The sequence below is a fragment of the Oncorhynchus keta genome, chromosome 8 (genome assembly GCF_023373465.1).
Source record: "Oncorhynchus keta strain PuntledgeMale-10-30-2019 chromosome 8, Oket_V2, whole genome shotgun sequence".
Lineage (NCBI taxonomy): Eukaryota > Metazoa > Chordata > Actinopteri > Salmoniformes > Salmonidae > Oncorhynchus > Oncorhynchus keta.
This window is the reverse complement of record NC_068428.1, coordinates 37,252,869-37,265,142: the sequence shown is the minus strand read 5'-3', so window position 1 is coordinate 37,265,142 and position 12,274 is coordinate 37,252,869. Positions and strand designations below refer to the sequence as shown.

Here is a 12,274-nt window from a genome sequence, read left to right as displayed (position 1 = left end):
TGAATGCAGTGTAAGCTATTCAAAAGTCTTCTTTTCAACACCCTCTGGGAGAGGGGCGTTCTTTTGAGACAAAGCTGAGGGTACAACTCAAATGCATCGTCTTAAACTATTTCGCTATTCACACAGCCAAGTTGGTGCTCTTGAAAAAAGGTGTTTGCACACGGTTAAAAGGACATTTTGTTTAATAACATTTGAACTCTATATCAGGGAGGTTAAAAGTAATGTATTTATTTTTGACAAGCGCACAACTGTCAAGGATGACGCCATATGTTTATTGTAACAGATAATAACCGGACATTTTAGACTTGGATTAATAGTCAAAGATCCTTGACAACTTTTGATGGGTACTGTTGTGGTGGGGTTTTTCACAGTGACGTGAACAACTGTTGAATCTCTGAGGAAAACTATTTTATTCTCTCTCTGTCTCTGTGCTCTCCGTGATGAAACATATCACATTTTTTCTCTCTGCCCTCCATGAGGAAAACTCTCATATTTTTCTCTCTGGCTCTCTATCCTCACAGCCTCCAACTCTATTTCACCAGTTTCTATCCTGGACCATTTTTTATTTTCAACGATAAACCTAAAGAGACAGATGATGAGCAGTGTATAATTTGTTCCATAATAAAACGATGCGTCGTGTCCCTAACACCTGTTGAACGGTGATTATCCTACGTAATGGCTTTCCGGAGCGGCTGCTGTTGTGGCTTCGGTCCCTTCAACGAGGATAACGCCAGGTTCCTTATGTTAGCTGTGTTCATAATCCTCTACCTCCTCTGCGGTGCCGCTGTCTTTTCAGCACTGGAACAGCCGATGGAAGCGGAGGCGAAGGAGCGCTGGGGGCAGCGGTTTGAACAGTTCAGCCAAAAGTATAACCTTAGCAAGAAAGAGCTGAACAACTTCTTGAGGAACTACGAGGAGGCGAACGTGGCTGGGATCCGCGTGGACACTATCAGACCTCGGTGGGACTTTACCGGTGCGTTCTACTTCGTGGGGACCGTGGTCTCGACCATAGGTGAGATTTGATGTACCCTATAGATCATATCATTATCACATATCATTATCACTTATCACAACTTACTTTAGACAATATTACATGGCAATTAAAAGTGTAACATATTATAAATGGCCAGTTGTTGACAATATTCTTCAGCTCTCCAAAACATGTAGATCTTAGCCTAATGTTCTTTTCAAATGATTTCTGTTTGCAGGGTTTCCTAACCATCTCCTAAATCAAATCCAATTTGAGCTTGGTAAACCCTTGTGTAGACTATAGGGATGTTATTATATTATCAATAGGCACCGTTCAATTATTCCAATACTAGAACAATCACAGCCAACTAAATTACGCTTCAATATGGATGTCCATCACGTTCTTATTAGGCTTATTGTGTGTCTTGTAATTGGTGTGAATATGAAAACCTCTTCAATTAGTGCAGCCGTGAGTGCCAATTACTAGGAATCTCCTCCGCAGGCATAGCAGGATCTCTCTCTCAGTCTGGGTGATATCAGACCCTGACTGTGATGCAAAACAAAAGCCTGGTGGGGAGGGGATGTTCATGACATAAGGAACATTCTTATCTCTGTTCTTTTGTAGCTAAGCAACACAGCTAAAGGCTTTAATGTCTCTTAATTACTTTATTGCTTGTTAACAAATCAAATGGATTTGGACAAACTCAGCTAATGCATTTCTATTCAGTACTGAAATACTAAATACAGCACATTTATGTTCTGTAATTTAAAATAGAGTAAGATACATAACCATACTCCGTCCAATAGAGTAGGATATATATCCATACTGCGTCCACTAGAGTAGGATATAAACCACACTGCATCCAATAGAGTAGGATATATAACCATATTGCGTCCACTAGAGTAGGATATATATAACCATATTGCGTCCACTAGAGTAGGATATATAACCATATTGCGTCCACCAGAGTAGGATATATAACCATATTGTGTCCAGTAGAGTAGGATATATAACCATACTGCGTCCACTAGAGTAGGATATATATCCATACTGCATCCACTAGAGTAGAATATATATACATACTGCGTCCACGAGAGTAGGATATATAACCATAGTGCGTCCAATAGAGTAGAATATATATAACCATACTGCATCCACTAGAGTAGGATATATAACCATACTGCGTCCACTAGAGTAGAATATATAACCATACTGCGTCCACTAGAGTAGAATATATAACCATACTGCGTCCACGAGAGTAGGATATATAACCATATTGCGTCCACTAGAGTAGGATATATATAAACATACTGCGTACAATAGAGTAGGATATATATCCATACTGCGTCCAATAGAGTAGGATATATATAAACATACTGCATACAATAGAGTAGGATATATATATATATAACCATACTGTGTCCAATAGAGTAGAATATATATAACCATACTGCGTACAATAGAGTAGGATATATAAAATCATACTGTGTCCACTAGAGTAGGATATATAACCATACTGCGTCCAATAGAGTAGGATATATATAAATATACTGCGTCCAATAGAGTAGAATATATATAACCATACTGCGTACAATAGAGTAGGATATATATATAACCATACTGCATCCACTAGAGTAGGATATATAACCATACCGCGTCCAATAGAGTAGGATATATATAAATATACTGCGTCCAATAGAGTAGAATATATATAACCATACTGCGTACAATAGAGTAGGATATATATAACCATACTGCATACAATAGAGTAGGATATATATAACCATATTGCGTCCACTAAAGTAGGATATATAACCATACTGCGTACAATAGAGTAGGATATATATAACCATACTGCGTACAATAGAGTAGGATATATAAAATCATACTGTGTCCACTAGAGTAGGATATATAACCATACTGCGTCCAAAAGAGTAGGATATATATAAATATACTGCGTCCAATAGAGTAGAATATATATAACCATACTGCGTACAATAGAGTAGGATATATATAACCATACTGCATCCACTAGAGTAGGATATATAACCATACTGCGTCCAATAGAGTAGGATACATATATAAATATACTGCGTCCAATAGAGTAGAATATATATAACCATACTGCGTACAATAGAGTAGGATATATATAACCATACTGCATACAATAGAGTAGGATATATATAACCATATTGCGTCCACTAGAGTAGGATGTATAACCATATTGCGTCCACTAAAGTAGGATATATAACCATACTGCGTACAATAGAGTAGGATATATATAACCATACTGCATCCACTAGAGTAGGATATATAACCATACTGCGTCCAATAGAGTAGGATATATATAAATATACTGCGTCCAATAGAGTAGAATATATATAACCATACTGCGTACAATAGAGTAGGATATATATAACCATACTGCATACAATAGAGTAGGATATATATAACCATATTGCGTCCACTAGAGTAGGATGTATAACCATACTGCGTCCAGTAGAGTAGGATATATAACCATACTGCGTCCAATAGAGTAGGATATATGACCATACTGCATCCACTAGAGTAGGATATATATAACCATACTGCGTCCACTAGAGTAGGATATATAACCATACTGCGTCCACTAGAGTAGGATATATATAACCATACTGCATCCACTAGAGTAGGACATATAACCATACTGCGTACAATAGAGTAGGATATATATAACCATACTGCGTCCACTAGAGTAGGATATATAACCATACTGCATCCACTAGAGTAGGATATATATAACCATACTGCATCCACTAGAGTAGGATATATAAACATACTGCATCCACTAGAGTAGGATATATAACTGTACTTCTTGTCTACTCCAATAAGGGAACTAATGGATGCCCTGCACTGTGAATCCATTGATTTTGGGTGAAAGCCGAGAGGCAGCCAGAAATTGGAAGTAAATGGAGAGATGTTTTTTTACACGTGAGTGCCCATTGTTACTGACAACTCACAGGGAACAGAGAGAGCAGTCAAGGCCTGGACTAGAGGAACTGGACTCATCATAGGATTCATCACGGCTTTGCTCTCTGTACATCAGTCCATAAGAGCCATGTGTGTGTGTCTGCATGTTTGTGCGTGTGTAACCCACAGGGAGAGCACAACCTGTAAATGTTTAGAGACAACGCTCACAATGGGCTGAAGGATCAGAAAGCTGGGCATTGTGTAGGCTGGAACGCTCACAATGGGCTGAAGGATCAGAAAGCTGGGCATTGGGTAGGCTGGAACGCTCACAATGGGCTGAAGGATCAGAAAGCTGGGCATTGGGTAGGCTGGAACGCTCACAATGGGCTGAAGGATCAGAAAGCTGGGCATTGGGTAGGCTGGAACGCTCACAATGGGCTGAAGGATCAGAAAGCTGGGCATTGGGTAGGCTGGAACGCTCACAATGGGCTGAAGGATCAGAAAGCTGGGCATTGGGCAGGCTGGAACGCTCACAATGGGCTGAAGGATCAGAAAGCTGGGCAATGGGCAGGCTGGAACGCTCACAATGGGCTGAAGGATCAGAAAGCTGGGCATTGTGTAGGCTGGAACGCTCACAATGGGCTGAAGGATCAGAAAGCTGGGCATTGGGTAGGCTGGAACGCTCACAATGGGCTGAAGGATCAGAAAGCTGGGCATTGGGTAGGCTGGAACGTTCACAGTGGACTGAAGGATCAGAAAGCTTGGCATTGGGTAGGCTGGAACTCTCACAATGGGCTGAAGGATCAGAAAGCTGGGCAATGGGCAGGCTGGAACGGTCACAGTGGACTGAAGGATCAGAAAGCTGGGCAATGGGCAGGCTGGAACGTTCACAGTGGGCTGAAGGATCAGAAAGCTGGGCAATGGGCAGGCTGGAACACTCACAATGGTCTGAAGGATCAGAAAGCTGGGCATTGGGTAGGCTGGAATGCTCACAATGGGCTGAAGGATCAGAAAGCTGGGCATTGGGTAGGCTGGAACACTCACAATGGGCTGAAGGATCAGAAAGCTGGGCATTGGGTAGGCTGGAACGCTCACAATGGGCTGAAGGATCAGAAAGCTGGGCATTGGGCAGGCTGTAACGTTCACAGTGGACTGAAGGATCAGAAAGCTGGGTAATGGGCAGGCTGTAACGTTCACAATGGGCTGAAGGATCAGAAAGCTGGGCATTGGGCAGGCTGTAACGCTCACAATAGGCTGAAGGATCAGAAAGCTGGGCATTGGGTAGGCTGGAACGCTCACAATGGGCTGAAGGATCAGAAGGCTGGAACACTCACAATGGGCTGAAGGATCAGAAAGCTGGGCATTGGGTAGGCTGGAACGCTCACAATGGGCTGAAGGATCAGAAAGCTGGGCATTGGGCAGGCTGGAACGTTCACAGTGGACTGAAGGATCAGAAAGCTGGGCATTGGGCAGGCTGGAACGCTCACAATGGGCTGAAGGATCAGAAGGCTGGAACACTCACAATGGGCTGAAGGATCAGAAAGCTGGGCATTGGGTAGGCTGGAACGCTCACAATGGGCTGAAGGATCAGAAAGCTGGGCATTGGGTAGGCTGGAACGTTCACAGTGGACTGAAGGATCAGAAAGCTGAGCATTGGGCAGGCTGTAACGTTCACAGTGGACTGAAGGATCAGAAAGCTGGGCATTGGGCAGGCTGTAACGTTCACAGTGGACTGAAGGATCAGAAAGCTGGGCATTGGGCAGGCTGTAACGTTCACAGTGGACTGAAGGATCAGAAAGCTGGGTAATGGGCAGGCTGTAACGTTCACAGTGGACTGAAGGATCAGAAAGCTGGGCATTGGGCAGGCTGTAACGTTCACAGTGGACTGAAGGATCAGAAAGCTGGGCATTGGGCAGGCTGTAACGTTCACAGTGGACTGAAGGATCAGAAAGCTGGGTAATGGGCAGGCTGGAACGTTCACAGTGGACTGAAGGATCAGAAAGCTGGGCATTGGGCAGGCTGTAACGTTCACAGTGGACTGAAGGATCAGAAAGCTGGGTAATGGGCAGGCTGGAACGTTCACAGTGGACTGAAGGATCAGAAAGCTGGGTAATGGGCAGGCTGTAACGTTCACAGTGGACTGAAGGATCAGAAAGCTGGGTAATGGGCAGGCTGTAACGTTCACAGTGGACTGAAGGATCAGAAAGCTGGGCATTGGGCAGGCTGTAACGTTCACAGTGGACTGAAGGATCAGAAAGCTGGGTAATGGGCAGGCTGTAACGTTCACAGTGGACTGAAGGATCAGAAAGCTGGGTAATGGGCAGGCTGTAACGTTCACAGTGGACTGAAGGATCAGAAAGCTGGGTAATGGGCAGGCTGTAACGTTCACAGTGGACTGAAGGATCAGAAAGCTGGGTAATGGGCAGGCTGTAACGTTCACAGTGGACTGAAGGATCAGAAAGCTGGGTAATGGGCAGGCTGTAACGTTCACAGTGGACTGAAGGATCAGAAAGCTGGGTAATGGGCAGGCTGTAACGTTCACAGTGGACTGAAGGATCAGAAAGCTGGGTAATGGGCAGGCTGTAACGTTCACAGTGGACTGAAGGATCAGAAAGCTGGGTAATGGGCAGGCTGTAACGTTCACAGTGGACTGAAGGATCAGAAAGCTGGGTAATGGGCAGGCTGTAACGTTCACAGTGGACTGAAGGATCAGAAAGCTGGGCATTGGGCAGGCTGTAACGTTCACAGTGGACTGAAGGATCAGAAAGCTGGGTAATGGGCAGGCTGTAACGTTCACAGTGGACTGAAGGATCAGAAAGCTGGGCATTGGGCAGGCTGTAACGTTCACAGTGGACTGAAGGATCAGAAAGCTGGGTAATGGGCAGGCTGGAACGCTCACAGACAGACGACATAGTGTACATGTAAAGCAGTCAGTTTCTGTAAACTATTACAATCACGGTCAAAGGATCGGTTAATGTCTATAGTCTGAAAAGGCACACTATTATCTAGTGCACTGCTTTGGACCAGAGCCACACAGGGAATAGGGTGTCATTTCAGACATATCCTATATCCCTGTAAACCTTGAAGACTGGCTGTGAATACTTATACATGTTTTACATGAACAGGGCAATGTTCTCAAATCTTTCATATGCCAAGTCAATGACTTAAAAATGAATCATCGCGAATGACAAAAAAACATTGTCCAGCTTTGAAATGATGGTATTGATTCTCCTCCACTGGGCTGAAAGATGACATTCCTAGAGTGCAATGGAGTGGTGGGCCTGGAGCGAGAATGAGAGAAGAAGTGAGAAAAGAGAGCTGGAGTGAGTGAGAAATAAAATGTGTGCGTGTGTGATACTTGTATTTGGGGACTGTGTCATGTGAGCTATGCTGTATCTGATAAGGTGCTTTTCCACCTGTCTGTGAAAGCTGGCAGTAAACAATATGCTCAGATTGACTGGTTTATCATTGTAAAGAAACATGATCTTTGAAACTAATTTAACTTAACAAAATACTCAGTTCAGTGTGATCCAGTTTCGTTTGTCACACTATTCTATTGGTAATGTATCTATGCAACAATGTAATGGCTAATAAATACAAGCAAAAACATCATTATTAGTTTTGACCAATATTCTTTTCATTCCGTTTTCTTAATAATAACATCTTCCTCCATCTTGTTTTCCAGGGTTTGGGATGACCACGCCAGCGACGATCGGTGGTAAGATCTTCCTCATCTTCTACGGACTCATCGGCTGTGCCGCCACCATCTTGTTCTTCAACCTCTTCCTGGAGCGTGTCATCACAGTCATCGCCTTCGTCCTCAAGTTCTGTCATGAGCGCCGCCGCCGCAAGGCCATGCTTCCCCAAAATGGCTGCCGACGCCTCTCTGAGGGCAGCGGTGGTGGCGGGAGAGGTGGCAGGGGGGAGGGGCTAGCTGGGTGGAAGCCTTCAGTATACTGTGTTATGCTGATCCTTGGCGCCGCTGCCATCTTGGTTTCCTGCTGCGCCTCAGCAATGTACTCTGCTGTAGAAGGCTGGGCGTATCTAGACTCTCTGTACTTTTGCTTTGTGGCGTTCAGCACCATCGGGTTCGGTGACGTGGTGAGCAGCCAACGGTTGGAGTACGAGGAGGGGAACGTGAACCAGATGGCCTACCGGCTGGGCAACTTCCTGTTTATACTGACAGGCGTCTGCTGTATTTACTCGCTGTTCAACGTCATCTCCATCGTCATCAAACAGGTGGGATTGTTATTATTGTGTGATTGGATGGTTTTCATCGATGAATCCGTTTTATTATGTGGAGTGACTCAAGCCCATGGTTGTGCTAGCTTGCCAACTCCATTGTACTTAGGGTGAGTTTGGAAATTCACTCTGGGCGCAGAATAAGTGCTGAATTTACAAATGCTCAACACCCGCTGAATTTGACCGGTGTCAGTAAACATAATGAAACTGTTGCCAGCAGCACAGGTACAGTCACCAACGCTCTAGATAACATGAAAACAGCCCAATCAGTTCTGCTAGGGTGAGTGAAATGGTCAGAGTGAGGTGTTCTCTCAAGCCATTTTACGAACCCAAACTGTTTGTCATGACAATACCATAAACACTTGGCAAGAGAGCAGAAACAGACTGGTTAAAATTGTGCTTAGAAATATACTGAACAAAAATATAAATGCAACATGCTGTAACGATTGTCCTCTTCTTCTTGCGAGGAGTAAGAGAGGTCGGACCAATGTGCAGCGTGGTAAGTGTCCATTTTAATACATAAAACTGAACACTACAAAAACACAAAATAACAACTTGAATCAACAAACTAAAATGGAAACAGTTCCGTGTGGTACAAACACAGACACAGGAAACAATCACCCACAACTCAAAAGTGAAACCAGGCTACCTAAGTATGGTTCTCAATCAGGGACAACGAATGACAGCTGCCTCTGATTGAGAACCATACCAGGCCAAACACAGAAATCCCAAATCATAGAAAAAGAAACATTGACAACCCACCCAACTCACGCCCTGACCATACTAAAACAAAGACATAACAAAAGAACTAAGGTCAGTAAATGAACTAGGAACTAATCTATGGATTTCACATGACTGAGCAGGGGCACAGAATTAGTTTTTCCCGACAAAAGGGCTTTATTACAGACAGCAATACTCCTCAGCACCGTGACCTCCCCCTGCCCCCTCAGACGATCCCGCAGGTTTAGAAGCCGGATGTGGAGGTCCTGGGCTGGCTGAATACACGTGGTCTGTGGTTGTGAGGCCGGTTGGACATACTGACAAATTCTCTAAAACGATCTTGGGCGCGGCTTATGGAAGATAAATTAACTTTATATTCTCTGGCAACATCTCTGGGGAACATTCCTGCAGTCAGCATGCCAATTGCACTCACCCTTAAAACTTTTGACATCGGTAGCATTGTGTTGTGTGACCAAAAGGCCCATTTTAGAGTGGCCATTTATTGTCCCCAGCACAAGATGCACCTGTGTAATGCTCATAATCAGCTACTTGATATGCCACACCTGTCAGATGGATGTATTGTCTTGGCCAAAGAGAAATGCTCACTAACGGGGATGTAAACAAATTTCTGCGCAACATTTGATATAAATACACTTTTTGTGCATATGAAACATTTCTGGGATCTTTTATTTTAGCTCATAAACCATGAGACACTTTACATTTTGAGTTCATATTTTATTTTTGTTCATTTTAAATTGTATTATTCTTAATCTCATTCTAGGTGCTGAACTGGCTGTTGAGGAGGATGGAGGCACCATGTCACTGCCCGAGGAGGGGGGGCCACCAACCCCAGCAGAGACTCCCCAGGAGGAACGTGGTGGTGCCCGGACATCTGAGGGCGCAGCGGGACCTGTCCATCGAGACAGACGCGGTGAATGAGAGCGAGGTGGACGGGCGGAGGATGTCTGGAGAGATGATCTCCATGAGAGATTTCCTGGCTGCCAATAAGGTAGAGGGAAGATGGAGGACATGATGTATACTGCTCCCAGATAAGGGCTCCCAAGTGGCGCAGTGGTTTAAGGCACTGCATCTCAGTGCTAGTGGCGTCACTACAGACCCTGGTTTGATCCCAGGCTGTATCACATCCGGCCGTGATCGGGAGTCCCATAGGGCGGCGCACAATTGGCCCAGCGTTGTCCGGGTTAGGGGAGGGTTTGGCCGGGGTAGGCCGTCATTGTAAAATAAGAATTTGTTCTTAACTGACTTGCCTAGTTAAATAAAAGATAAGACCCTGTCAAATACTTCGGGCTGCAGATCCTGGAACATTTGGTACTGTGAACCACACTATAAAGCATATGTGGAACACAAACTAATCCTGGTCCCTGCTCAGGTGGTCCGCATTGCTGCTATATCAATGGCTTTCTTTTTCACTGCTATGCTTTGTGTCTGGCACTTGTTTTATGGCCATTGAGAGTAGTCATCCTCTCTCTTTCTCTCCATTTCTCAGGTCAACCTGGCCATCATGCAGAAGCAGCTGTCAGAGATGGCTAACGGTCACCCTCGCCAATCAGGATCCAACTCCCGCCACGGCCACAACGGCTTCTCTGGAGGGGTGGGTGCCCTGGGCATCATGAACAACCGCCTGGCAGAGACCAGCATGGATAGATAGACCTGGCAAATCACCATGGTGAACATATAGGCCAGACTGATTAACTGGCCAGAGAGACAGTCACCAGAAATTGGCTGGCCAGAGAGAGACCGTCCTCGCAAAATACATTAATGTCAATGGAACTCAGTTGAATGAATAGAGAAATAAAACAATATTCCATGAAAATAATTGACGTCATGGACTACAGCCTGGTCAGATCTCATTAAGTCAAAATATATATCACATATTTGGCATGGGACTTATATATCAAATCACATTTTATTGGTCACATGGTTAGCAGACGTTGATGCGAGTGTAGCGAAATGCTTCAGCTTCTAGTTCCGACAGTGCAGCAATATCTAAAAATTCCACAACAACCTAATACACACAAATCTAAGTAAAGGAATGGAATAAGACTATATAAATATATGGATGAGCAATGACCGAGCAGCATAGCAGTGTAAGGCACTGAAGAGCTGAGAGCTGAGGGAGTGAATGAAAGACGAGGGCATTGTGTCATAACTAGAGATCCAGGAGAATATTTGACCTGAAGTACTACCTATATGGAGACAAAGTCCCATTAGATACACTACATGGCCAAACGTATGTGGATATCCTTTCAAGTTAGTGGATTTGGCTATTTCAGCCACACCAGTTGCTGACAGGTATATAAAATCAAGCACACAGCCATGCAATCTCCATAGACAAACATTGACAGCATACTGGTCTTACTGAAGAGCTCAGTGACATTGAATGTGGCACCGCCATAGGATGCCACCTTTCCAACAAGTCAGTTCGTCAAATGTCTGCCCTGCTAGAGCTGCCCCGGTCAACTGTAAGTGCTGTTATTTTCGAAGTAGAAACATCTAGGAGCAACAACAGCTCAGCCGCGAAGAGGTAGACCACACAAGCTCACGGAAAAATCATCTGTCCTCAGTCGCAACACTCACTACCGAGTTCCAAACTGCCTTTGGAAGCAACGTCAGCACAAGAACTGTCCGTCGGAGCTTAATGAATGGCCGAGCAGCCGCACACAAACAGATAAGATAACCATGCGCAATGCCAAGCGTTCACTGGAGTGGTGTAAAGCTCACCCCCATTGGACTCTGGAGCAGTGGAAACATGTTCTCTGGAGTGATGAAACACGCTTCACCATCTGGCAGTCCTTCAGACGTATTTGGGATTGGTGGATGCCAGGAGAACGCTACCTGCCTGAATGCATAGTCCCAACTGTAAACTTTGGTGGATGAGGAATAATGGTCTGGGGCTGTTTTTCATGGTTCGGGCTAAGCCCCTTAGTGCCAGTGAAGGGAAATCTTAACGCTACAGCAAACAATAACATTCAAGATGATTCTGTGCTTCCACCTGTGGCAACAGATTGCGGAAGGCCCTTTCCTGTTTCAGCATGACAATGCCCCCGTGCACAAAGTGAGGTCCATACAGAAATGGTTTGTCTAGAACTTGACAGTCCTGCACAGAGCCCTGACCTCAACCCCATCAAACACCTTTGGGATTAATTGGAACGCCGACTGTGAGCCAGGCCTAATCGCCCAACATCAGTGCCCGACCTAACTAATGCTCTTGTGGCTGAATCGAAGCAAGTTGCCGCAGCAATGTTCCAACATCTAGTGGAAAGCCTTCCCAGAAGAGTGGAGGCTGTTATAGCAGCAAAGGGGGACCAACGTCATATGAATGCACATGATTTTGGAATGAAATGTTCGACTAACAGGTGACCACGTACTTTT

At 44.7% G+C, this 12,274-nt stretch overlaps 1 protein-coding gene across 1 annotated transcript; it reads left to right on the top strand.

The window, feature by feature from the left end:
- Positions 1 to 201: 201 nt before the first annotated feature.
- LOC118375368 (potassium channel subfamily K member 13-like) lies at positions 202 to 10,803 on the top strand. Its single transcript, XM_035761896.2, has 4 exons — positions 202 to 1,012; positions 7,605 to 8,158; positions 9,663 to 9,890; positions 10,389 to 10,803. The coding sequence occupies exons 1-4, from the start codon at positions 676 to 678 to the stop codon at positions 10,548 to 10,550; spliced, it is 1,281 nt and encodes a 426-aa protein (XP_035617789.1). The 5' UTR covers positions 202 to 675; the 3' UTR covers positions 10,551 to 10,803.
- Positions 10,804 to 12,274: the final 1,471 nt, after the last annotated feature.